Here is a 27,775-nt window from a genome sequence, read left to right as displayed (position 1 = left end):
ACTTCCAAACGTTCGTTAAAACTGCAGAAGCGAACCCTGAGCGCATGCATCTCCCTTGGAAAAACAGGGATGAGCGCACTAGTTTATTTTTAGCGTGAGCCCATGTGTGTTTACTTGGAAGTAACTTCTCCTGAATTCAACAGGGCTTATTATTCCCTGAGAAGCGTGGCTAGGATTGTACTCGAAGGCTGTAATCCTATACCCACTTACCCGGGACTAAGCCCCAATGAATTCGTCGGGACTTGCCTCCGGTTACGAGGTCCGCCACTAATGGAAAGGCAAACACGAATTAATGCACAGAGACCAAAGCCTTGAAAATAAACACATGTCCTTCTGGTAGATCCAAGAGCAAAAAGGATTTTTGGCAGAACAGTCTGACAGCAAGGACATTTTAACTGCCAGGCAATCCGCCTGCTAATGCCCCGTGAACTTCTCGCCAACAAACTCTTCCTGCCCTTCCGACTTTTCTTAGGTCACAAAACTGAGATAAGTGAACAGCAGCTGTTACAATTATCGTCCCAGAAAGGAATCGCTTCCTGCTCACATTGGATGCAATCTTGGGCGATACAGCTTAAAAATACAATACCATTAAGTTTGCACACATGCATTATGGACCCATAAACTCCTTTGGCACGCTTCGTGAAGGGCTGGGATTCTCCCCATTGCACTTACGTTTGGAGTGAGATCTTGCCCCTGCAAGCCAGGGTTCTTGTTGCAGTTTTTGATTTGTTTTTGCATGTACAGTCATGCCTCTGCATTCCCCCCCATAGTATAAAAATTATTTTATTGCTTCTCCATGGTTCATCTGAGATACCACCCCATGTTGCACCAACGTGATTCCTTGGTAGTTACGGCTTGGCACAGGCTGTGGCGTTGTAGTGACCACAGCACTGTAGGAGGTACGTGGCTGAAGTGTTGAAATTCGCACTTCCCCAAATGCCAGAAAAAGAAAGCCATCCATTGAGGGTGGTTGTGCTGTGGAGGAGAGAAAACACGAGAAAGTGAGAGCAGCAGACAGTGGCTGGCTCCTCCTGGGATCAACGTGGCGTTCTAATCTTTGTGGACAATGCTGGTACTGTCGTGTTTCTCAGAAAGCCCCTGCTTTGGATAGGAGACAAATGACAAGGCCTGCTAGGTAATCCACAAAGCTTTTATTAAGCAGCAAACAGCTCTTCTACCTGAAGAGAGTCTAATCTCTTGGAAAGTTCCCCCTAGGCAAAACTAAGCGAGACAATTGTCCAACCAAGGAGAACAGTAAGCCCCTTCCCAAATGCTCTTAACTTCAGAGAGCCTGGTGTGGAGGCAGTTTCTGGTGCAATCTTAGTTGGACCAACTTTCTCATGCCTTCCTTCCACTCTTGTGTGTTTTAGCTTCCAGCGGACCCTAGCATCAGCTAGTTTGTTGGGGCGCTCGCCTCCAGAAGAAAGCTCACTTCCCACTGAAGTGTGTAGGATTTGGCTTTGAGGAGATGACTCCCAGCTGGTGAATCGCCCGTGAGAGCTTCCTCTCCTACTAGTACAGGCTGGCTGGCGTCTGGCGCCTCCTCCTCTAGGTCCGAATCTGATTCTGATTGATTACCTGAAACACCTTCTCCCAAAACAGGGGCGGTAGGGTTAGACATGACAGGTACACAGCCCTTGTCTCAAGAAATAATCGTGGCTGTTTTGCATCCTTGGCCTATCCAGTCATGCACCCAGTCACACAGACACGTCTACTTGTTTTCCTGCATGCACACAACTGCTAGGCATGGATCACTTTGCCTGCTATTCCCAGTAAAATCTTGAATAAGGAACACCATTGTCCTGTACACTGGAATCAGGAAATCCATTCTAAATCAGGAGCACTGGAAAAAGGACCAAATACAGTTCTATGAGAGATCTCGCACAACCCTGCTGTCAGAAGGGTCAGAAACCTACATGGGCCTTTTCTACATGATGCTCTTAATTGGCTGTTAATCTGCTGTGTCATTTGACATCTGAGCACTACATAGCCTCTAGGTGGCACTGTGGTATAGCAGATTAGGGCAAATACACAAGTGAAAAAAGCAGTTTCTTTCGCACTCTCATTTAAATGCTCTAAAAAAAATAACTTTCCAGAAGCGCTCATTAGACACAGGTGAAACTGGAGGTGATGTCATCTAAAGAACCCATAAACAACTGAGTAGGGAAGGATGCGTGCCCAATAAATGCCTTGTGTAGAAAAACTCATGGCCATTATGGTGCTATGTGCCATCTGACTTCTCAGTATGAATTCTGGTACTTGTGCAGCCTAAACCTGTACATGTCTATTTGGAAGTAAATCCCAGTGAATTTAAAGGGTTTTACTCCCAGTTAAATGTGTAAAGGACTAGCCTCAGTGTCCTCCTAGAATCTTAATAAACTCAGCTTTCCCCTCTTTCTTTTTAAAAGTGTGCTGATTCCAACTTTAAAAATAACATCATCCCTCTGAGAACACACAATCTATAGGAGCACCATTCTACATTCCCTTTGAAAGCTGTTGATGGGTATAGGCAGAACAGGAATTTTGGACCCTGCTCATGGGATTCCTGTAACTGAAAAAGTGTTTACCAGAATAACTGTGCCTTGACTTTTCCGTGGGGATGCACTTAAGGAGACCACTTCAATCAGCCAGTCACCTGCTGAGCATCAGCTATAATGATAAAACTGGTCTTGACATTGGATCAGATGCTAGAAGGGTTCCAGTCTGCACCTCCAGAAGTCAGAGGAAGAAAATTTGGGGGAAGGGGAGGCCCTACCTTCGTGGTAGAGCACATGTTTTGTGTGCAGGGTGTCCCTGGGTTCAGTCCTTGACATTTCCGGCTACATCAGCAAAAGACTCCCAACCTGAAACCCTTGAAGGCTGATACTACTCAGTGAGCTAGATAGACCCATATTTTAAGACCGCTTCCTATATTTTTGTTCGTATTTCGTTGTGCCCACGCATCCATTCCCTCTACTTCCTCAACTGCTTTTTATCAACTCCATATTCTTCTTCTCAAATAAATTGTTCAGTTTGTACAGTGATTTAACTTGCCAACTCTGTCTGAAGCAGCCCATATTCCTGGGATATTTTTTTAAAAAAATCCTGGAAGAAAGGAAGGAACATCTCCAGAATAAGAAAATCCTACCACACAGATTGTCCAGTGAAATGCTGAAAAAGCACATCAGAACTTTGTCTAGAAAATTTTGTTGGCATTTTTTTTTTTTGTCTAGTGCCTGGCAGGTAACAGTGGGATGTTTCTTCATGGACAATTCAGCGTCAGCTCCTGGTTTGTTGATGAACGGTTCAAACCAGTTCCCACCTCCACCAAGTTGTGAATGCCCAGGACGAGTTATTCAGGGAACATGAGTGCCCTCTGCTGGGCTGCCTCATCTCCACAGGAAAGAACTTCAGAGAAATTTAAAAATTCACTGTAGCAAAGGTGTCTAGCAGTTTCCATGACCACGCTTTTAGCGCCACAAATTGCAGTCTCAAAACAGAATCTTGCAACACCTTGCAGGTATTTGATACAAACAAATACAAAGGTTTCCAGTTGTCTGGACCCAAGAAAAGGCTTTATTAGGGGCTAATTTACCCTTTTTAAAAACTAACGCGTTGGTCCAGTAGCAATGCATCCAGTATTAACACTGGGCAAGTGACCATTGTGTTCTCCAGAACACAAATGCACAGAACCAGGTGTGTTACACAATCCAGACATCTATGTGCATCTCTGGCAGCTCTTGTTCTGTGGCTTCTTTTAAGCCTCCCGCTCCTCCGCTATCCAGAGGGAGCAATGTACCCTTTGCTAGCATCAGCACTGCAAGAGTTGAACAGGGAATGCTCACCTGCTGAACAAGTCCTTGCAGCAAACGTAGACAGAGTAGCTGGTAGAGTTCAGGTTAGTTTGGCCGAAGAAGTCCAGACAATTCGTCACCTCTCCTCTGGGTACATAGAGGATACCTGTGAGGGAATGAGATCTCATGAGAGAGGCTCACACTGCTATGCAGGATTGGTTACACCTGTTCAGGAGGTTTAGAATCAGAATAGTAGAGTTGGAAGGGGCCTATAAGGCCATCGAGTCCAACCCCTGCTCAATGCAGGAATCCACCCTAAAGCATACCTGACAGCTGGCTGTCCAGCTGCCTCTTGAAGGCCTCTAGTGTGGGACAGCCCACAACCTCCCTAGGTAACCGATTCCATTGTTGTACTGCTCTAATCATCAGGAAGTTTTTCCTGATGTCCAGCCAGAATCTGGCTTCCTGTAACTTCAGTCCGTTATTCTGTGTCCTGCAGACTGGGATGATTGAGAAGAGATCCTGGCCCTCCTCTGTGTGACAACCTTTTAAGTCTTTGAAGAGTGCTAGCATGTCTCCCCTCAGTCTTCTCTTCTCCAGGCTGAACATGCCCAGTTCTTTCAGTCTCTCCTCATAGGGCTTTGTTTCCAGACCCCTGATCATCCTGGTTGCCCTCCTCTGAACGCGCTCCACCTTGTCTGCGTCCTCCTTGAATTGTGGAGTCCAGAACTGGACGCAATACTCTAGATGAGGCCTATGTGTTTTAGGGCTGGTAGTCATTCTTAAGAGGCTATGCTGTTACCAAAGGGGTGAATCCACCCACTGGCTGAGTTGTTTGCATGGCAAATTGATCCAGGGTCAAGTTTCTTCGACGCTGACTGAGTCCTTCGCCTCCCCTCTTTTCTGTGTGATTGACCTCGTTCACATAACAAGCCAGAGTACAGGTTGACTATGAGTTGAGTGTGGGTTGTCATTGAATCATGGATTGTTGTTGAATTGTGGGTTTGTTGTGTTTTGTGGATCCAGCTGCGCTAATAAACTATGGCTTGTTGACCATGAACAACCCACAGTTCACAACTGAACTGCAAACCATAGGCTTTCTTTACAAGTTGCTCGTGACTAACAAACCATGGTTTGATAGTGCAGCTGAGTTCACACAACACAACAACTAATGATTCAACAACCATACATGGTTCAATGACAACCCACACTCAACCCATACTCTGGTTTGTTTATTTTATTTTATTTATTTATTAAATTTATATACCGCCCCATAGCCGAAGCTCTCTGGGCAGTTGTGTGAACCCTTCCTATGTCTATCCTGTAAGGTCAACAGGGAGACATTCATAGCCCATCATTCTGACCACTGAGAAAACCTATAGAAAGGGATTAAACTCCCTATAGCAAAACCATGTTTGTCAGGTGGACTTATTGTCACACCCCTTACGTCCATCCATTTTTTGTTCCATTTTATGTAGCCATGTACAGAAATCTGTACTCATGATGAAAGGCCACATATGAAGACAAAACACCCAGGTGAGAAAAACCAAGATGTTTTTGTGGATCGGTGAGCAAGTTGGCAACACCTAAAACTGTAGCATGACGAAATATACTGTACTTGTCACCTCAAAACTGTATTGTGAGTACGGCCCCTGCCTTATAGTTTGCCTTCACCTTTTATTTGGTACATTCAGTGAGTGATCGAAGACATCCTTTCCCAACTTGTGCCCCCCCAGATGTGTCTAACTACAACTCTCATTGTCCCCAACCAGCTGGCCGTGGATGATGGGAGTTGTACTCAATACCAGGTTGGGGAAGTCTGATCTAGTCAGTTTCTCCCTTTTCATATGTCCTTCCCCATCATCAGAGCCTCGTGTGGCGCAGAGCGGTAAAGCAGCAGTTTCTGCAACCAAAACTCTCCCCATGGCCTGAGTTCAATCCCAGCGGAAGCTGGTTCTCAGGCAGCCAGCTCAGGTTGACTCAGCCTTCCATCCTCCCAAGGTCGGTGAAATGAGTACCCAGTTAGCTGGGGGAAAGGTAATAATGGCCGGGGAAGGCAACAGCAAACCACCCCACTATAAGGCCTGCCAAGAAAATGTCAGCGAAAGCTGGTGTCCCTCCAAGAGTCAGTAATGACTCAGTGCTTGCACGAGAGGTTCTTTTCCTTCCTTCCCCATCATCAGTTGGGCTCCCCTTTCCCCTTTATTTCTCTTCCCAGGACTTCCTTCCTCTATTGCTCCCAGTCTTGATTCTGACAAGCCTTTGGGTCCCCTAGCTTTCTCCCTGCCCCCCCCCCCACCAAAGACGCAGACAGTACCTGCAAGGCACGCATTGATCAGGGAGACGCAGGCTCCAGTGAACAAAGCTCGCAGGACGACGCTGGAAAATTCACCCTTGCGCTGTGGTGCCATGGACGCTGCACACACAAAAAAGCATAAAGCAGGGTGAGCAAAATGGCGTGGACCTCTCAGGCTTTTCTTGGCAGGGCCCTTGTCAGGCCAAAGCCTCCACATGTCTGCAATGCCTTAGCTAGGCCTAGGGCAGCAGAGCCGGCCCAAGACATCTTGCTTCCTGAGGTGAAGAACATCCCTCTCATTCCATGTACAAAAGACTGAACAACTTTCTTCAACACCAACAATGGGACAGGATCCTCCACCACACCTGAAGACAGCAGACTAGTTTAGGGGGCATAAGCAAAGCCACGTGGCACGCCATTCTCTCCTCCAACACCTTGCTACTCTCAGCATTTGCCGCCTGAGGCAGCCGCCTCACTTTGCCTAATGGGAGGGCCGGCTCTGTATGGGCAGGTAGAGCTGGGAAGCTAAGGCTCAGGGCAGGTTATTTTTGCAAGGCATGATGGGGTGAAGGTGGGGATCTCTGCTGGGCTTGTCTCTCCTCCCAGCCTCGAAACCTGCACGCCCCTCGCCGTACTGCCAACTCACTCAAGCCACCCAGCATGATCCCGATGGAGCTGAGATTGGCAAATCCGCACAGAGCATAGGTCGTGATGGTTTCGGCTCTCACCTGGGGACCAACAGAGAAAATGCAGTCAGTGTCGTGCGAATGGTACAAACGGCATCATGGGCCCGTTCTTGTCACAGTTGACCTCCGCCATCTCTTCTTGCCTTGCTGCTTTGTACACAGCATGGGTATGAGGGGAGGGGAGGGGAGGAGAACCGTAAGCATGCTATGCTCATGTGTCATATCCCTGGGCTGGGCTCTTTGTGAGGCCTGTTTGGTTGCTGGCTCGGCTCAACCCTAGCTAATGAATGGTTTTGGACCTCATTTCTGAGATCTGCCATGCCAGATGCTCCATGAACTGAAGTACGCCGGCCCGGCTCTTTTGCAAAAAGAGCACTCTTCCACCTCCTCGGGACGGGGGCACTTGCCGAAATCCATTGCTTGTGGCTTCCATCCCACTCCGGCAGTCCGTCCAGTCGATTCTGTTTGTAGCCTGATAGCTTCTGATAGGCCACGAACTCGTTTAGGAAGATCTTGACTCCCAGCAGTTCAGCTACCAGGGGCGCATCCTCCCAGCTTGCCCCTAATAAGAATGCCAAAGGCACCAGGACGTAGGAGCAGATCAACTGGAAGCCAGAACAAAAAAGGGCTTGTAAATAAATAAAGTGGTCAACTGACTAGCCACTTTGCAACTGCTGCCATCCCATGCCAACTTCCAGCCCCCCCTCACTACTGAAGATAATATATAGCCATCAGTATTATGAGTCATTTTTAGCCCAATTTGTCCAATTCCTTTAAAGCCATCCAGGTTGGCGTCCGTCACTATATCTCATGGAAGCGAATCCTGTAGTTTATGTGCTGTGTGAAGTCATAGTCCTTGTGTCTCATGTCTTCAATGTAGATTGTAAATCTGAGGGCACGGACTGACACACTACCTATCTTTCTGAGCCACGTCGGGAGCTTTTTGCCTAAAGGGTAGAAACACTTGTAAATATATGTCTCACAATGGAACTCATTACACTGCGTGACTATGGATTCTTAGCCACGAACAGCCCATGGTTCACAACCCAACAACAAAACAATGGGTTCTCTTCCTGGGTTGTTCATGGTGAACAAACCATGGTTTGTTAGCACGGCTGGGTTCAGACAACACGATAACCCCCATTTCAACAACCGTCTACAGTTCAACGACAACCCCCGCTCAACCCATACTCAACACTTTGAGTGTGGGTTTTTGTGTTATCTGAACCCAGTCAAAGACATAATCTGGGTAAGGCCAGAATAAATAAGTAGGTTTTCTGGGCCGTCCTAAAAGACTGCGATTGTGGGGCCTGATAAACCCTCGATGGCAATCCAGAAATGCGGGGCCACTGCGGAAAAGGTGCTGTCCCGTGTACTAGTCCACCTGGCTACCCTCAAAGGTGGGTGTGGTGTATGGTCTGAGAAGGGTTAAAAGGAGATTCTTCTCCCATAACTCAGTGGGTGGGACTTATTCTGTGTTCTCCTCCTCCCTTAAGTCAGTCCTGTGCGTGAGCCTCAAGGCCAGTTATAATCGTTACCCTTAATAAAACTGTTCCAACTGTCATTTATTTATTTATTTATTTAGCTCTAGAAGTCTGCTGTGGTGAATGGTCAACAGAGATGTGTGCAATCACGTGAGTAATTGCACAGGAGGACCCAGGCAGGAATACTACAAGGGGACGTGAGAAAGGCCTCTGTTGCTGTCCTTAAAGTGCAGACAAGCTGATAATGGGTCCTAATCTTATCCCAAACTATTTACAGCTTTAGAAGTCTCTAGGCAGGGTTGTACCCTGACAGAGTCAAAAAAAGGGGGGACCCCCCCACAAGAGATGCCCTTCCAAAAGCCACAGGCAAAGGAGTAGAAAAAAAGAATGGTTATTAATAATAATAATAAAAAACTAACTCGGATGCATTTCAGACCCTTGGACCTAAGGGTCTGAAATGCATCAGAGTTCTTTTACTGTATTAAAAAAACATGTTTTTTCTACCCCCCCCCCTTTTTTTGGCATATACCCTGAACAGGCCATTCAAAAAAGCAGTTTTCTGCCTCTCAGCATCTTTTAACCACCCTGATGTATTATTTATTTATTTATTGCATTTATGTCCTGCCTTTTTCCTCCAAGGAACCCAAGGTGGTGTACATAACCCTCCTCTCCGTTTTATCCTCCCAACAACAACCCTGTGAGCTGGGTTGGGCTGAGAGCCTGTGACTGGCCCAAAGTCACCCAGTGGGTTTCCATGGCCGAGTGGGGGAATAGAACTTGGATCTCCCGACTCCCAATCCAACACTTTAGCCACTACACCACACTGGTTCTCAGACATTCAGAGTGGCTGCCTTATGGATGGTACCTGGAAGGAGAGTTCCGGCAGGTTGACCATGCCTCCCAGCCAAGCCAGCGCGGCATTGATGAACTCTAGCACGGCCAGGAAGGCAATGAGGTTGGCTGCGATGTTAGCCACCAGGCCTACAGAGATTGCCGCTCCATTGCCAGCAGCTTCCAAGACATTCTTCTCCTCCCTGTGCCGACACACCAAGCGAGAAGGAAATGGAGAGATCCGGAGATGGCCTTCCTAGAACCCTAGGCAAGGGGGCAGCTGCTGAACCTTTCCCCCTGGGTTCTTCTAGACCAGTGGTTCCCATTGTGGGTGGTACCGCCCCCTTGGGGATGGTGAGATTGCATAGGGGGGGCGTTAAGAGGCAAGAGGGCGGCACTCAAGATGGTCTTTTCCGAGAAGTGCCTCTCCAGAAGGTCTTAAAACCCAGGGACATTTTTATGGGAGAAGATAGTTTGGTCCCAAGCCATATAGAGGAAGAATCCACACATGTATTAATACCATTTAAGAAGAGTCCTTTTAACGGTGAATTGAAATGTTTCAAAAGCACCAAAATGCTAATGAAGAGACATACCCTGCTTGGTGTGCCCCGCCACGCCGGCTGCAAAACAGAGGCGTTCGCTCTCTTTTCCCTCCCTCCCCCCCTTGGCAAGCCTGTGGCAGGTGCTTCGGATTTTGAATAAATATTCAATTAATTGTTAATGTTTTGAATTTTATTGTAATTATCTTCCTTAGTGGGTCATTGAAAACCGCTATTCTGAATAATGGTTTTTATAGTGTAGGGTAGGGGGCACTGGGCATGAGCTTGTGGAACCAAGGGGGCAGTGACCTGAAAAAGTTTGGGAACCACTGTTCTAGACTCCACCATCTAAGATTCACTTGAAATCTTACACACGTACGTTCACCCCTCCTGCGACTCTCGCTTTAGCAACTCCTGACTCCGTGCAAGTCTCACCGTTAATTGAAAGAAACGCCATTCCATTGTAATGTAATACTTAAAGAAACTGCCTACAATATACTGATATAAAGTAGTGATGTGGCCTAAATAAAGACAATTGCTTGACACATTAAAACAGAAGAAGAGCCATGCTGGGATCAGAGTAAATGCTTGCCCAGCCCAGCATTCTTTTTCCGCAGTGGCCAACCAGCTATATGTGAGAAACCCAAAAGCAGGACAAGGATGCAACAGCACCCTCTTGCTCATCTTTCCTAGCAACTGGTGTACACAGGCCTACTGCCTCTGATACTTCATACAGCCATCAGGCCTAGTAGTCATTGACAGCCTTTTCCTCCAGGAATTTGTCCAACTCCCTTTTAACGCCATGCAAATTGGTGGCCATCACTACATCTTGGGCTAGCGAATTCCATAGTTTAACACTGTGTTGTGAGAAGAAGTCCTTAGAATCATAGAATAGTAGGGTTGGAAGGGGCCTATAAGGCCATCGAGTCCAACCCCTAACTCAGTGCAGGAACCCACCCTAAAGCATCCCTGACAGATGGTTGTCCAGCTGCCTCTTGAAGGCCTCTAGTGTGGGAGAGCCCACAACCTCCCTAGGTAACTGATTCCACCGTCGCACTGCTCTAACAGTCAGGAAGTTTTTCCTGATGTCCAGCCGGAATCTGGCTTCCTGTCACTTGAGCCCGTTAATCCATGTCCTGCACTCTGGGAGGATCGATACGAGATCCTGGCCCTCCTCTGTGTGACAACCTTTTAAGTATTTGAAGAGTGCTATCATGTCTCCCCTCAATCTTCTCTTCTCCGGGCTAAACACACCCAGTTGTTTCAGTCTCTCCTCATAGGGCTTTGTTTCCAGACCCCTGATCATCCTGGTTGCCCTCCTCTGAACACGCTCCAGCTTGTCTGCGTCCTTCTTGAAGTGTGGTGCCCAGAACTGGATGCGCTACTCAAGATGAGTTACTCCTTCCTTTTATCTGTCTTGAATCTCCCAACAATAAGTTTCATGGGATGACCCCATTCGGCTCTAGTATTATGAGAGAGGGATAAAAATGTCTCCCTGTCTACTTCCTCCACACCATCCATACACCTCTGTCATGACTCCCCTTACCTTTTTTCCCTAAACTGAACAGTCTCAGATATTATGCAGGGCTGCTAAGATTGTGTAATGTTGGTGAAGGAACAGTTTGGAAAGGACCATGGAACCAGTTACCTAGGGAGGTTGTGGGCTCTCCCACACTAGAGGCCTTCAAGAGGCAGCTGGACAACCATCTGTCAGGGATGCTTTAGGGTGGATTCCTGCATTGAGCAGGGGGTTGGACTCGATGGCCTTGTAGGCCCCTTCCAACTCTGCTATTCTATGATTCTATGATTGAAATGACCACCTGGGGGTGGGATGAGTCCAGAGAGGGCTTACAGGATCACCTCTGAGAAGCAGTGATTTCTTCATACATCACACTGAGAGTCCTGCACCCCTCTGGAAATAGCATCACCATTGTAGGGCTTGTAAACCTATGCTTGTTACTTCTATTGCCTGATGTATCAATAGTGCAGAAGGAGATTTGGAGTGTTGTTATAATTCCCATTGAACTATGGATCGTTCTTCTCATTTATGTTTCAAGGGTCATTTGTAAACATTATAATTTAAAGTGATAGTTATCCTAACTGAGTTTTTGAATAAGACCATCCTCCGGGTTGTCTGGAGGAAATACCTTGCCAGATCTTTGCAGCTGACAAAAGTATGTAAACAGCCCAGCTATGGGATGTGTTTCCATGGTAACCATTGTCCTTTTGAATAGCTAGGAAATACCTGGAAAGGGGGCGGGTGCCTTTCTCCCCTCTAGTTCTGGCTAAGGATATTGTAATCTAGGAGTCTGCATGTGAAAAGACTAATTGAGACTCCAATCTTAGTCAGATAAGAAACGTTATAAATAAATAAATAAATAAATAAATAAGATAGGTACAAAGAACAGCACAGAAAGCTGTTTTTTTTTTGTTTTTTTTTGCTCTTAAACTGATGGCATTTAGGATACTGGCTGTCTTTCTCATGACATCTGATCTAGTTCTCTGATGGGATTTCAAAGTTGTGCCTCCACCTCAGAGATGACCGTATTAGCCTGCTCTGGAACCCCCTCCCCCACTGTAGATCTCTTCAAATTGTGTATTGCCAATAAATGCAACTAAAATGCCAATAAGCTTCGAATGACCTCCTCCCAAAGGAAAGCCAACTTGGGTAAATGCTTCTGCGCGCCTGGAATTTGTCACTGGGACAGGTGGGTTGAGTGTAACATATGTTACAGCTTTGTTAGAGGTGTACAAAATTATGCATGGTATGGAGAATGTGGACAGGGAGACATTTTTCTCCCTCTCTCAAAATACTAGAACCCGGGGTCATCCCATGAAGCCGATTGGTGGGAGATTCACGACAAATAAAAGGAAGGACTTCTTCACACAGCGCATAGTTAAATTATGGAACTCACTAGCACAAGATGCAGTGATGGCCACCAACTTGGATGGCTTTAAAAGGGGTTGGATAAATTCCCAGAGGCAAAGGCTATCCATGGCTACTAGCCCTGATGGTTGTGTGCTATCTCCAGTATTTGAGGCAGTAAACCTGTGTGCACCAGTTGCCGGGGAACATGGGTGGGAGGGTGCTGTTGCACCATGTCTTGCTTGTTCATCCTTGGCCACTGGCTGGTTGGCCACTGTGTGAACAGAGTGCTGGACTAGATGGACCCTTGGTCTGATCCATCAGGGCTCTTCTGATGTTCTTATGTTTTTAAAAGTAATATATGTGTTAGTTTGCCTGTCATCAATCTCAGTTAAATCCACATATTAGATTACTTCAGGGCAAAAAGTTATGTGTTTTAATTATTATTTTTACTGGTTGTTTTCTCTAAAGAGACGTGTAAGGGTTAAAAGAACCCCCTATAACATTTTAATCTGGCAGCTTGTGTCACAACAATTCCTTATAACAGCAAACTTGGCTGGCTGGCTGAATGCCTATTAGTTTGGAGGTGAAATACGGCCACCCAAAAATAAGATAGTAAGTCCCACAAACAATGTCAGTGGGGTGGTGAATCTACTCCGGGTTTCGATCAGAACCACCTTGGATAACGCCTTTAGAGTTCTGGCTGGTTCCAGATGAAACCCAGAGGGGAGCACCGCCCCACTGATATTGGAGCCACCAGCCTTCCACTGCTTGGGGCGGGGGCTCCCTAGGTACACAGAAGTATATCAGTTTGTAATTAAAAGGCTAAAGAACAGCAGCAACAGTCCTGTGACCTTCAAGGACCGAAGGAATGTTGAACATATTGAGATAAGAATATATCAGAAGAAATTTCCTGGTTGCCCTTTGGTTTAACTCTACCACGTAAGGATAAAATGGAAACCTGACTGGTGCCGGAGACAAATGTATCAATGCTAGCTGTATTAATCCCATCTCAAGAAAATAGCTCTTTATCAGGGGTGTCAAAAGAAACCAGGATGGCTTGCATCCAAAAGGAGCTATGAGATGCAACAGAGTAAACAGCTCCTTTTAGAGTAAGTAATGAAAAAGTATTTGCTCAAAATCTGTTGGGATCAATATATTTGTCTCCTGCATGGGTAAGACTTCAGCCATAGCTAGACCTAAGGTTTATCCTGGGATCATCCAGGGTTCACCCCTGCCTGAGCACTGGATCCCTTGTGTGTCACCTAGATGAACAGGTTTGACCCCTGGATGATCCAGGGATAAACCTTAGGTCTAGCTATGGCCTAGGTGACACACAGGGATCCAGTGCTCAGGCGGGGTGAACCCTGGACGATCCCAGGATAAACCTTAGGTCTAGCTGTGGTCTTCATTTCTTTCCTATTTTGTTGGGATGACGTTTTGGTGTGTTTCGTTATATTAGTTTGAAGGCCTACTGCCACGTTCTACATAATTCTAAAAAAGGTGGGGGCTGCAAGCTCTGATTCTTTCATTTATTAATACGCTAAAGACAGACTAATACTTCCTTGCCACTCCCCATCTGAACTAGACCTTGCACCCTTTCAAAAGCTTTTGCATCCAAACCTCCAGTAAACAAGATTTTACTGCTTGATTTCTGATCATCATGTTCTAATGCCTCCCAGAGCCCGGAAGATTGTGCTGGAGCAGAAGGAGAAACTGAAGATTGCAGCTGCAAAGCCTGCCCAGCCAAAAGACATAAGGACATAAGCAGAGGTCTTCTGGATTGGACCATCTAACCCAGTATCTTGTTTCCAATGGTGGACAGCCAAATGCCTCTGGGATGCTCACAAGTGCAAAAGCAACAGCCCTCCCTTATTCTGTGTCCTCAGCATCTGGCATTTGGAGATATACTGCCTCTGATCCTGGATGTTCCATGACAGATGACTGTTGGTGGTGTTTTAATTTGTAAAGCTGCCTTGAGTCCCAGTATTGGGGAAAAGGCAGGAAATAATAATAATAATAATAATAATAATAATAATAATAATAATAATAAGGCTGTGCATACTCTGCTGTGCTAAAACCCAGATTCTCACAACAAGGCTGCGAGGTAAGTCAGGCTGGGTAGGGATTCGAACACAAAACTTCTCTGTTTCCATCCAACATGCTACTCGCAACACCATACTGTCTCTCTTTGCTTCATATTTATTTCTTTTCCATGGCTCTGTCCATTCTTGGAAAGCTGGGGAGAGACCTTGCTGATCCCATGAGCCTCAAATGTTCCTCCCACCCTCACTTCTGCATCCCCATCAGGACTCCCTCTAGACTCCTCCCACTTATTCCTGCATCCCTTCCAGGATGCTTCCAGGAATCTTATGGATCTCATGTCTCACCCAGCGGCGATTTTCACGCCCTCCTGGCTCCGGAACTTGGACTCTTCCACTTCTGGGTAGACGAGTTTAGCCATAGCCAAGGCGCAAGGTGCCGCCATCACTGAAGCGGCAATCAAAGATGAGGCATCAATCTGCAGAAGGATACAGGGTAATGACTGGAGGGCAAACCTGGGGCTATAACTCTCAGTTGCACCACAGTGGAGTGACGGGAAGGTGAGCATATTTCTGTGTCATCAAAGAATTGAAAAAAGCTGTATATTTAATACTGCAGGTCCCTTTGCCATCTGACGTGAGATGGGTGGGGATTAGAGACAGGGCCTTTTCCGTGGTGGCACCCTAGTTCTGGAACACTTTCCCCAGAAATATATGGACTAAGTTAAAAGGCTGGTCATGTGATCCCTGACTTCCACTGGGTGGGATGGGAGGCAAAAACCCATAGGAGATGCCTCCATACTAGAATAGGGAATTTCCTCTTCACTCCAAGTTTTAGTGTATTTTGGCTATAGGGCGATTTTGCCTGGCTTTCGAAGAAATATGTGACCCTCCAACAACAATGAATTGCGTGCTAAGCTGAGTGAACCAGCCAGTCTCCCTCCATTACCTATTGACATCAAAGAAGGGTGAGGATCACAGCAAGGACTTCATTGGCATCTTCGATTAAATGGGATTCATCCCAGCAACTGCATCTAGCTGAAGCTGACGGGTGTCCCAGTACAGAAGAAACAGCCAATGTGGCGTCCTGGTCAGGACAGACGTGAGCTATTTTATTGGCAAAAATGCGCTGCAAACAAGTAACCACAGGCTACTGAGAGTTCAAAATTGTGTGTGTAAAAGATGCTTCTCTCCCATCCTCTAGCGCAGAGCTTCCCAAACTGTGTGTCGCGACATGTTAGTGTATCAGTTGCAGTGTGTAGGTGTGTCAGGCGAACGTAACGAGAAACCTCTGAGTCTATGTGAAATAAGCAATACCAACTTGCATGCAGTTTTACGCAGAAAAGGTGCTGATCAGTAGGGTGCACCAGTATATTCCCCTTCCGTCGTATCTGTGTATGCACACCACGGTCGAGGGATCATACAGGTACTGCGCATGTGCAGTATGCATAATCGGGTCGAAACAGCTGATTCCGCGTCACTTCCGGTGACGCGGCTGCACCTGAAGTGACGCATTCGAGAAATTCCATGGGTCCAGTTTTTTGATAGAACACCGTCTCAACCGCCGCCGCTCGATCGCAGCTCGACAAAATTGGTTCAATGTGAAAAGTCTTGGAAATGTATGTTATTATCTTGCAAATCATATATTTTTAAAAATATAAATGAAAGGTTTTCATGAGATATGTTGTGTGCCCATCCAATTCGTTATTACAATTTATGTATGTGTCTGTAACCTTCTGTTTGCTAGTAAAACTGTGTCGTGAAATGATGCATGTCTAAAAAGTGGGTCACCAACATGAAAAGTTTAGAAAGCTCTGCTCTAGCATCTGCATGTGATAGATAGTTCTGTTTTCTCTGCATGACATACTCACCCCGAATGAAATGTAAGCTCCCATCACACTGCCGGCAATGGTGGCAAAACCACCGGTCATCACGGCATGAACCTCTGACCGTGTCATCTCCGGCAGGTAGGGACGGATGAGCAATGGTGCTTCTGTCTGGAGAGCAAAATGGAAGAGTCAAACAGCAGAGTTTTGCCAACACGTTTACAGCCTCCCCTGCCCCCGAAACAGCAAGCAACGGATGACCAGCCTAGAGGTGACCACATTACACCAGTTCTAAAATCTCTTCACTGGCTGCCAATTAGTTTCCGGGCAAAGTATAAAGTGTTGGTTATCACCTTTAAAGCCCTACATGGTTTGGGTCCAGGCTACCTGCGGGATCGCCGTCTCCCATACAATCCGCCCTGCACACTCAGGTCCTCTGGGAAGAATTTACTCCAGCCAGCAAAAACAAGGCTGACAACTATTACCCAGAGGACCTTTTCTTCTGCCGCTCCCAGTTTGTGGAATGGCTTGCCGGGAGAGATTCGTCAACTTAACAGTCTTCCGGAATTTAAGAAAGCTATTAAGACTGATCTCTTCCGGCAGGCCTATCCAGTGGAATTTTAGGATGTTTTAAAATTATTTTAGGATGTTTTTAAAATTATTTTAGGATGTTTTAAAATTATTTTAGGATGTTTTTAAAATTATTTTAGGATGTTTTAACGACGTATATTATGTTTTAATTCAGTTTTATGTATTTTATATTTACTGTTGTTCCCCGTCTCGATCAGAATGGAGAGGCGGGTAAGAAATAATAATAATAATAATAATAATAATAATAATAATAATAATAATAATATAGAAAAAAGCCTCCCACAATCTGGCATCCTCCAGATGTTTTGGATATCAACTCCCAATAGCTCCAGCCAAGCACAACCAATGGTCAGGAGTGCTGGGGGTTGTGTTCCAAAACATCTGGAGGGCACCAGGTTGGAAAGGAATGATTTTGCTCCTGTGGCCAATGCTTTCCTAGACACAAAGCCCTGGGAAAACACACCCAAGGGAGAACAAAGTCAGTCTTCGCTCAGATTGGGGAGTCTTGGGATTGCCAAGGACAATCGATGGAAAAAACAAAAAAACCCACGCCAAACATCTGCTTACCATTCCCACAAAAACATTCCCCACCACGCTCAGAGATTCTGTGGCCGCCGTTCCCATGGAGATTTGCAGGAGCCAGGAGAGCTGCCGGAAGGAATTGGAGACTGTCAGCCAGAGGGCATGGCTGCCCCACCGTGCACTCAGCCTGCAAGAGGGCAGTTATTTTTGCCTCCTGTTCATGCGTTGGCTGACCTTGGATCACAGCTACACCCCAAGCCTGCTTGAGGGACCGGGAGGTGGCAACACTTCCTTGTGGTACCTCCTCCCCAAGGCAGGAGCTGCCGCCCTCTGTGGGTGCTCTGTCCAGGCTCCCCGAAACATCCCAAATGCCACACATCTATTTCCAAAAACTGTGCTTCAGAGTGAGTGAGAGAGGAGGTCTTTTCTGATCAGCTGTTTGGTACCGATCAGTGATTATTACACCGTTCAGCTACACAGCGGGGGATCGCAAGCTCTCTTCCCCGGTGCCCTGAGCTTTGTGTTCAGCTTTACCTTCAGGATTATGAACTGCATGACTCCCAGGTAATAGAGAATGGACATCACACAGCTGAAGAAGACAATAATGGGCAATGCCTGAAAACAGAAAAGAAGGACACACGTCAATCTTTCGCAAATGCCAGCCAATCCTGGGGCTAGAACAGAGCCAGTTCTATTGCTGCCACCCAGGAAGCACAACCCAGAATGTCAGAGTAAGGGCCTTGCTAGACCAGGGGTTAGCGCAGTGCGAGGCTCATGCTCGTCCCTGTGCATCCAGATGACACACAGGGGATCCCGGCCTCAGCCAGGCCTTGAGCCGCCCTGGCACTGCGCTAATGGGAACCGCTTGTAGCGCAGTTCTTCCCACGGTCCTGGCCTCAGGTCGGGCTGAGGCTGGGACCGTGGGCGTGTAGCCAGGTCCGCTGCTTTTCCTGGGTACTAGATTTACTCCCGAGTAGCCGGGAAAAGCTGCGGATGGGCTGCAGCTCTCCATAGGAGCGCTGTGGCCATCAGGGCTACGGTGGGGACATGGAAGGGGGTGGGAAACGGAGGTCGGGGAGATCGGGGGGAATCGCAGCCCAGGGGACATTGGGGGGGGAATTGTGGGCAGGGGGGACATCGGGCGGGGGATCGGAGATTGCAGATGGGGGGTGGGTGGGTGAAGGAGAATTAAAAAAACCCCAACAACCCCTACTTACCTTTCCTGCGTCCTGCTGCTTTAACGATTAAAAAATGGTGGCCGCGACAGCTCTCCTCCAGAGCTCGTCGCGGCTCATGTGTGAATAAGGGCGGGATCTCGCGTTATTCATAACACAAGGTCTCCCCTCCTCTCCCCTGGATTCTCACTGAGGTCTAGCAAGGCCCTAAGTTGTAGGATGTAGATGGTTAGAGAAATGCTGGGCACCATGAGGTGAACCAGTGACCTACACTGTCAAAGTGAAACTGACATTGAAAACAGAGTGCTGCAGCTACCCAGAATGTGCTCAGCCCAGTGCTTTGAAAAAGAGGTGCTGGTAGAGGCAAGCCACGGCTTCCACTGACGCGCACTACGGCTACTAGTCCTGATGGCTATGTGCTACCTCCAAGATCAGAGGCAGAAAGCCTGTATACACCAGTTCCTGGGGGACATGGGTGGGAGGGTGCTGTTGCACTGGGTCCTGCTTGTGGGTCCCTGGTCGACAGCTGGTTGGTCACTGTGTGAGCAGAGTGCTGGACTATAGATGGACCTTTGGTTTGATCCAGCAGGGCTCTTCTTATGTTCTTACACTAAACTAAATGTAACTCACACTAAATTGGGGCTGGAGTGCAGAGGCACTAGGGTTACATTTTATATCTTGCCTTTTTTCCTCCAAGGAACCCAAGGCGGTGTGCAGAATCCTCGTCCTCTCCATGTTATCCTCACAACAACAACCCTGTGAGGTAGGTTGGGCTGAGAGCCCAAAGTCACCTGGTGGGTTTCCAAGGCCGAGTGGGGAATAGAACCTGCATCTCCCGACTTTCAGTCCAACACCTTAGCTGCTAGCTCCCTGGTCCAGTGCTTCTTGTCACAGCACAAGTCCATAAACATTTTTAAAAATAAAAAAGGAGTCAAACCTCAGCCATGGTGGCCCTCTGTAGCCCATGGGCCCTGTCATTTGCCCCATCGTGTCGGCTGCTGTCACTAGGCCTTTTGACCTGACCATCGGCCACAGCTCAGGTGAGTCTTATCCCATTCCAATCACGTCATGGGAAGTCATCCTTTCGTATCAAGAGCCCCATTACACAGGTGGCCAAGAGAAAGATGGCGCCAAAGAGAAAAGCTTTTGTCCAGCATCCTCTGAAGGCTCACCTGAAAGGCAAAAGCTTCTTGGATCAATGTCTCCCCAAAGACGAAGCTGGAACCAGCAGTGGTGTAATTCAGGAAGGTCTGTGAGGGAAAAGTCGGTGGAGAGAATGAGTTTGGATGGGACTTTATTATTATTTATTTATTTATTGTTATTTTATTAGGAGCCTCTTGTGGCACAGAGTGGTAAGTGGCAGTTACTGCAGCCGAAACTCTCCCCACGGCCCGAGTTCGATCCCAGCGGAAGCTGGTTCTCAGGCAGCCGGCTCAGGTCGACTCAGCCTTCCATCCTTCCGAGGTCGGTAAAATAAGTACCCAGCTAGCTGGGGGAAAGGTAACTGCGACTGGGGAAGGCAACAGCAAACCACCCCGCTACAAAGTCGGCCAAGAAAACGTCAGCGAAAGCAGGCGTCCCTCTAGGAGTCAGCAATGACTCAAGTGCTTGCACGAGAGGTTCCTTTCCTTTCCCTTCCTATTTTATTTATTACATTTATATCCCGCCTTTTTTCCTCCAAAGAACCCAAGGCAGCGTACATAATCCTCCTCTCGATTTTATCCTTCCAACAACAACCCTGTGAGGTGGGTTGGGCTGAGAGTCTGTGACTGGCCCATAGTCACCCAGTGGGTTTCCATGGCTGAGAGGGGACTAGAACCCGGATCTCCCGACTCCCAGTCCGACACTTTAGCCTCTAGGCCACACTGGCGTATGGAACAACGTCCTGTATGCAGGATTGGGCAAATCGGTCAGTTTTGCTTTCGTCCACTGTCAATTTTTCTTACTAGTTCTTTCTCTCCCGAATACGAAGAATTTTGCAGATCTGGGCAAATTCATCTCAAAAATGAACAAAAATGAAATACTCGCCCATCTTCAGCAGCCAAATTGAACAGGTACAGCTATTCCCAGCACGGAGAGGACCATGATGAACTTGCCTGCCATATAGCTGTTAAAGATGGCTGTTAATTCACTGGGATTCAAACGCAGGCTTTTAAGAGCAAAACCCTCAAAGTCCTGGGATGAATTCGTCAGTTTCAGTCCCCCCCCACACATTGGAATATTTAAATCTCAAGTTCTTTTTGTCCTGAAAATAGAGAACTTTGCAAATTTGGGTAAATTCTAATCAAAACCGAATGGAAACGAAATTCCTTCTCACCCATCCTTACCTGTACACAACTGTTGCTTGTTTCTGAGTACCATGGTTGACATGTACCTATGATTAAATGTGGAGCGTCTTTTATGGTTGACCATCTCAGCAGCTTTGTGTCCCTGATGGATAAGGCTGTCAATGGCTACCAGTCCTAATGCGTCTATTTTTCCTCCAGAATTGGAGGCAGTCTGTCTCCGTACCAGTTTCCGAGGAGTGGAAGTGGGAGGGTGCTGTTGTACTCATGTCTTGCTGGTGGGCTTCCCATTGGGGCATCTGGTCAACCACTGTGCAAACTAAATGCTGGACTAGAGAGGGATTTGGTTTGATCCAGCTCCGCCTTTCTCATGTTCTGAGGGTGGTACTAATAGCACTTGCCTTTAGTGCTAGTAATTACCCAATGTCTGGTCCTCACACAAGAGATAGCCTTTTGTTGTTGCTGCTCAGAGAGCTTTTACCTGGCCAATTCCCTGTAAAAACCCCTTGCATTTGGAAGTTGCCTTATACCAGACCGTTGGTCCATCTAGCTCAGTAATGTCTAGTTGACGAGGATCTCCAGGGACTCAGATGGGGTCTTTCCTAGTCCTACCTAGAGATGATGATGATTACATTTATATACCACCCCGCAGCCGAAGCTCTCTGGGTGGTTTACAAAGGTTAAAGACATTGAACATTTAAAAACTATTACACAAAATTTAAAACCATAAAAAGCATAAAACCAGACTACATACCCACTACCCAGGGATCAGTTAAAAAACTCAACATATGCTGTTGAATGCCTGGGAGAAGAGAAAAGCCTTGACCTGGTGCCGAAAAGATAATGAAGTTTGCCCAGGCGAGCCTCGTCGGGGAGATTGTTTCACCGTCGGGGGGCCACCACTGAAAAGGCCCTCTCCCTTGTTGCCATCCTCCGAGCTTCCCTCGGAGGAGGCACTCAGAGGAGGACTAATGTGTTTAATCATATTAAAAAGGCAATTAACAGTTTATATATTTATATCCAGAAGTGGTATGCTATCTGCACATTTATAGATTTGAGACCTTGTGCTCTGCCTTCAAAGATGCACCCATACCTGAATCTGCTCGCCAAGCCATTGGAAGGCCTGAAATCCGGGTTCCGTCCGGATGATGAAGACTCCGAGGACAAACTGCAGGCCAAGCCCCCAGAACACAGCTCTCCAGGATACCTGCAAATCCACACATCAGAGGCAATTTTGTGATTACAGATAGTCAGGGGCAATCCATAAGGGCCAGCAATAGCCCAGGGTTGGAGAGGCAGAAATGTCAGGGTTAACGTAGCCCACTGCAGGGGTGGCCCAAGACCTTTTACTGCTTGAGGCAAAGGACAAAATGGCATCCCCTTCTAGTCCATGTACAAAAGCCAACTGGACTGGCAGATAAATCTAGCTTCTATACTGGTGATGGGACACTCGACCAGCACAGGCAGAAGGATAATCTAGGAGGCACAGATAATCTAGTAGGCCACATGGCACACAGGTTTCTTCTCTGACACTTTGCTGCCTACTCCCAGCATCTGCTGCCTGAAGCGATTGCTTCACTCTGCCTAATGGTAGAGCTGGCCCTGGCCCACTGTTCCCTGGAGCTCACTGGAGAAGGAGGCAATCATGGCCAGCTGTATGGATATGGCTGTTAAGAGATGCTCAGTGTTAAAAAAAAAAAGTCAGCTCAAATGCTGCTGATACTACAGGATACAATGGGACTCAATTTCTTAAGTGAGCAAACAAATTCATCTGAATCCCAACATCCTGTAGGATAAGGCGGTCAGTGACTCACGGTGGCTTTGCATTACCTCCAGCATCGGAAGCAGAGTGGCTCTGCAGGCCAGTTGCTGGGGAACATGGGTAGAAGGATGCTATTGCGCTTATGTGCTGCTTGTGGGCTTCCCACGGGCATGGGGTTGGCCACTGTGGGAACGGAGTCTAGATAGGCCTTTGGACTGATAACCTTACATCATTATCATACTTTGCGCAATCACTCTGCAAGTTTGATTTAAAACCCGGGACTTGAATTCTAGCAGAGTTTCATCCCAATCCTATGCATGTTTACTCCGAAGAAATAGGCTTAATGGGGCCTGTGCATGCAAGATTGTAGCCTTTATAGATTGGATTAGGGAAGGGGGAGGGCAAGATGTAGTAGAAGAGGTAGATTGCTCCTTCTAATTCTTCTCATGTCTAAAGGTCCAAACCAAAGGAAATGCTGCTACTTACGGCTCCATGGTGCTTGGAGCAGGCAAAGAGTATCAGCACCAGCACAATGTAGCCAGCCAGTGACACCAACTGCTCTTGCCTCTGGGACACGTCAAGAACCAGCCACGTGATCAGTCCAATCAAAATGAGTGCACATAATACCCTAGGAAGGAAGCAGATCAGCTTTATAATGGATCGGCACCAACCTAGACACTCTGCTAGATACATGGGAGATCTATTGGGGAGGCTCTCCTTTATATCTTGATTGGGTCCAAGGCATGATTGGTTGGGATATGGAAGATGGGTCCAAAGCATGATTGGTTGGGATATGGAAGATGGGTCCAAGGCATGATTGGTTGGGATATGGAAGATGGGTCCTGGTCTAAGGCATGATTGGTTGGGATATGGAAGATGGGTCCTGGCTTAAGGCATGATTGGTTGGGATATGGAAGATGGGTCCTGGCCTAAGGCATGATTGGTTGGGATATGGAAGATGGGTCCTGGTCTAAGGCATGATTGGTTGGGATATGGAAGATGGGTCCTGGCTTAAGGCATGATTGGTTGGGATATGGAAGATGGGGCAACCACTCCAAGCAATCCTGAACATCAGCCATGGGGTAGGTGCCCTGGTGCCCTCCAAGTATTCTGGACTACAACTTCCATCTGCCCCATCTTAAAAAACATCAAACAATTGATAGTTTGGGAAAAAGGGGGCATAGCCATCTGGGGAATTCCAGGAAGCCGGATCAGAACTGTAGGAAGATTGCATTTGGCCCTGGGGCATTGGGTTCTGCATTTCTGGTTTAATGTAATCTCTGACTTGACCAACCCTGTTTTTTCCTCTGCTGACAACCCAGAACCAGGAACCATGGTCTGAAGTGGGCTTGCAAGCTGTGGTTTGTGCTGAACCCGGTTAGGCATGATGTGCCATTTTGACAAAGCTACCACTGCCACTTTGCCTTCAAAGGCCACCGTACCCAGAGAAGGGAATGCTGAGCAGATGGGAAATGAAAGCAGAGAAGCAGCTCCAGCCCATGACTGATCTGTGCCTTCGGAAGTTCAGATCATGGTTTGTGTTCTCAGCTATGGTTGGCACAAAACATGGTTGGCTGTAATGTTGGAATTGAGCCAAATGGGGAGTAGGGGGAGACAACCAGACCCCTTTGGGAAATCAGGGGCAGGATGTGCAGGCTGCTTGCTGACCCAATCACAGAAATATAGAAACCCGTGTGTGTTTGGGAGGAACTTTTGATGCCCCGTCGCCGACGCCTTGCATGGTGGCAGGGTGGAGACGGTTCCCATTAGCAGTGTGAACATGGCCTTCAAAACCATAGGCCGGGTCCTGTCTGTGCAGCAGACTCACCATTTCAGCCACGGCCAGGCTCTCCGGCAGCCTTTCCCACAGGGGCTCAGCATGCGGACGATCTTAGCCCCCCACAATTTCTTGACTATGGTATAGGCCCCATAACAAATTGCCAGGGCGGTTAAGACAACCAAAGCCAAGGCTCGGTCGAAGTTCAGCAAACAGGCTGCAGTGAAGTATGCCACGTAGGCTAGAAATAGAGCGGAGACAGAAAAGGACATGAATTGCACTGGTGGATCTAGCATGCAAATCCCCCCCTCCCCCGGGCATGTGACCGGCATGCATGGTGGGGGAAATAAACCACATGCCTTATTTCCTCCTGAGTAAACCTGGTATGATGTGCAGGGATTTCCCTTCCACTCTCACACTCTCTCTGCGTGTGTGTCGGATGTATATAAAACTCTCACCTGCATACAAGACGATCAAGAAAATCCACCGTATTAACTTGGCGTGGCCTTTGCAAAAGCCCCTTGCCTTAGTAAAAGGCCGAGTCACGCTCTTGATCCTGTGGAAAATCACACCCGGAAAATCAATCTTGCACCAATGAAAGCTTAAGAAAAAAAACTCCTGACTAACTGCTGTGTGGGAGGCCACCACCCCCCTCTGGGTTTCACCTGCCCCGTGTGCTGCCAGTCCCCCACCTGTGCTTTAAAAGCAACTTGGAGCTCTCCAGATATTTTGGCCCACAGCTGTCATGATCCTCCACCACTGGCAATGCTGGCTGAGTCTGATGGGGGCTGCAGGCCAAAACATCTGCAGGCCCACAAGTTGCCCTTGCTTGGTTTAACTGGGGACAGGGGAGCATCTGGAGAAGGCTATCTCCCACCCCCGCTCCTTGATGAGACCTTTCTTGTACCTGCTCAAATGAACATTTTGTGCTTGATTTTCTTCCTGAATCTCAGAAGGTTGCCGGTGCACTCCTGCCCAAGGATTTCCTTCTGTGTCCTGCGAAAAGCGCAATGAGAGGTGTTGTCTTTTGAGAAAAGGGCACGGTGCTGAATTTTTCGATCTATTTATTTTCCACCATTTCTCAAGGGGAGGAGGGGAGGGGGACAGAGCCCAAAGAAATCACACCCAAAAATTGTGGATAGGGTGAGGATTTCAGAGAAATTTCACAGGGTGCAGAGCTTCAGTGCTTAGCTTACTGCAATGTGTTGGCCAGCAGGTTTGTGGGCTTTTTTCTTTTAGCATTTCATCATGCCTGATCCCACTCCATTCTGTCTTTGCAGCCTTTCCTGCTGCCTAAACTTCTTGGAAAGCTCCCTAGAGGATTTCTCTAGAGGTTTTAGCCAGGATTTACTCCCTTGGGGCTTTGCTGGATCAGACCAAGGGCCTATCATTTATTTATTTATTTAATTTATATCCCACCTTTTTTCCTCCAAAGAACCCAAGGTGGCGTACATAATCCTCCTCCTCTTCATTTCTATCCTCACAACAACAACCCTGTGAGGTAGGTTGGGCTGAGAGGCTGTGACTGGCCCAAAGTCACCCAGTGAGCTTCCATGACCGAGTGGGGACTAGAATCCGGATCTCCTGACTCCCAGTCCAACACTTTAGTCATTCTGCCAACCTGCTGCCCATAGGAAACTGACTGGTGTACATAGGCATAAATGCCTCTAAGAGTGGAGGCAGCATATAGCCATCAGGACTGGTAGCCATGGATAACCTTCTCCTCCAGGAATTTATCCAACTCTCTTTTAAAGCTATCCGAATTGGTGGCCATCACTACATTTCCATCGTTTAACTCTGTGTTGTGTGACGAAGTCCTTCCTTTTATCTAGGGTGACCAACTGTCAGGATTTCCCCGGATTTGTCCTGGTTTTTGTTCTTTCCATGGTGTCAGGGGGGATTTTCTATAATTTTCAATAATGTCCTGGAATGACATACCTTCCCCTTTAAGGCTGCCATTAGCATGGCAGGAGGAAATGACATGCTTTCTTGAGGCACATCATTCCCCCACCCCGAGCTCCAATTGAGGTCTTAAAGGGGAAAGTGGGTCATTCGTGGACATTATAGAAAAGGCCCCAATTGGAGTGTATGGTGGTGGTGCAGAATGAAATCCTTTCCCCTCCTCCACTCCAATCGGGTTCTTTAAGGCGGCGGGGGAATAATGTACTTTCTGCAGGACTCAGAAAGCTGCTTCCCCACACACACACTAGGTGTCCTCTTTTTTGGTTTCCCAAATATGGTCACCCTATTTTATCTGTCATGAATCTCCCACCCATCAGCTTCATGGGATGGTCCCCGAGTTCTAGTATTAGGAGAAAATCATCTTGCTCTCGTTCTTCATCTTGCATTTGTACTAAGGAGGACTTTTAATATTTATTTATTTAGAATATTTATATACCGCTCCCCATTGAAAAATTTCAGAGCAGTGTGCAAGATAAAATGAAAATAAAAACCGAATAAAACAGTTAAAACAAAATTTAAAAGAAGCAAAAACAGAGATTCAAGGCTGCATATTAAGGAAAGGCTTCTTGGAATAAAGACGTTTTCAGGAGACACCGAAAGGAGAACAAGGTTGGCGCCTGCCTGACCTCCAGAGGCAGGGAATTCCACAGGAGGGGTACCACCACGCTGAAGGCTCTTCCCCTGGTGGATTCCAATCGGAGGATGGATCTATGTGGAACCACCAGGAGCAGGCCCTCGGATGACCTCAGTGACCGGGCAGGTTGGGAAGGGAGAAGGCGCTCTCTCAGGTATCCTGGTCCCAAGTTGTTTAGGGCTTTGTACACAAGTACAAGAACCTTAAACCTGGCCTGGTAGCGAATAGGCAGCCAGTGCAGTTCCCTCAGCAGAGGAGTTACATGCTGGCAAAGGGCAGCTCCAGACAATAGCCACACAGCCCTACCCAAAATGCCTCTCTCTGCTTTCAGACACTCAGCAGCACTGTAAAGCCTCAAGGGAGGAAGTCAGGATAAGTCCTCTAGAGGCATTTCAAGAAGCACAAGCAGCCGAAGAGGCCACAATGGGAGAAAACGGTAACAGAAAGCGCGCACTCGCCCATCGGCCACCTCTTTACGGTAAGGTCAGCACTGAAGCCCGGAACCCTGAGAAATTGCTCTGAAATTCTCAACATCTCAACGAAAGAGGCAGAAAAACGATGGCCTCTTTCACGGCAAATCAAAGAGATTCCCAAAGGGCAGGTGGGCTTTCAGCATAGCACTATGCAGAGCTAATGAGAAGGGGGGGCAGTTTACCGTGAGCTCTAATGCAGGGTTGTCCAATCCTCTGACACTACCTCCCAGCGAAATCTTCCTTTCTCCCAT

The 27,775-nt window shown here is 47.4% G+C and overlaps 1 protein-coding gene across 1 annotated transcript; it reads right to left on the bottom strand.

The window, feature by feature from the left end:
• Window positions 1-848: 848 nt before the first annotated feature.
• Window positions 849-27,775, bottom strand: SLC28A2 (solute carrier family 28 member 2). Its single transcript, XM_063142644.1, has 17 exons — window positions 27,707-27,775; window positions 25,363-25,451; window positions 24,914-25,011; window positions 24,507-24,696; window positions 23,165-23,306; window positions 22,010-22,123; window positions 19,804-19,881; window positions 17,991-18,071; window positions 17,502-17,582; window positions 16,389-16,514; window positions 14,866-14,996; window positions 9,105-9,273; window positions 7,163-7,360; window positions 6,716-6,797; window positions 6,091-6,189; window positions 3,825-3,939; window positions 849-975 (listed from the first exon to the last, which is right to left on the bottom strand). Exons 1-17 carry the CDS (start codon window positions 27,773-27,775, stop codon window positions 849-851), a joined length of 1,989 nt encoding a protein of 662 aa, XP_062998714.1.

The sequence above is a fragment of the Elgaria multicarinata genome, chromosome 16 (assembly GCF_023053635.1).
Source record: "Elgaria multicarinata webbii isolate HBS135686 ecotype San Diego chromosome 16, rElgMul1.1.pri, whole genome shotgun sequence".
NCBI classification, from domain to species: domain Eukaryota; kingdom Metazoa; phylum Chordata; class Lepidosauria; order Squamata; family Anguidae; genus Elgaria; species Elgaria multicarinata.
Note: the sequence above shows the minus strand (reverse complement) of the source record. Positions and strands in the feature narration are given on the sequence as shown.

What these genes read in the sequence shown, in the direction of transcription:
- SLC28A2 (XM_063142644.1), bottom strand. Translation starts at nt 27,775, where the DNA reads ATGGGAGAAAGGAAGATTTCGCTGGGAGGTAGTGTCAGAGGATTGGAC. An exon ending in CTTGATCGTCTTGTATGCAG is followed by an intron (nt 24,697 to 24,913) that starts GTGAGAGTTTTA and finishes CTCTATTTCTAG; the next exon opens with CCTACGTGGCATACTTCACT. An exon ending in GCCACAAGCAATGGATTTCG is followed by an intron (nt 6,798 to 7,162) that starts GCAAGTGCCCCC and finishes GTTGGTCCCCAG; the next exon opens with GTGAGAGCCGAAACCATCAC.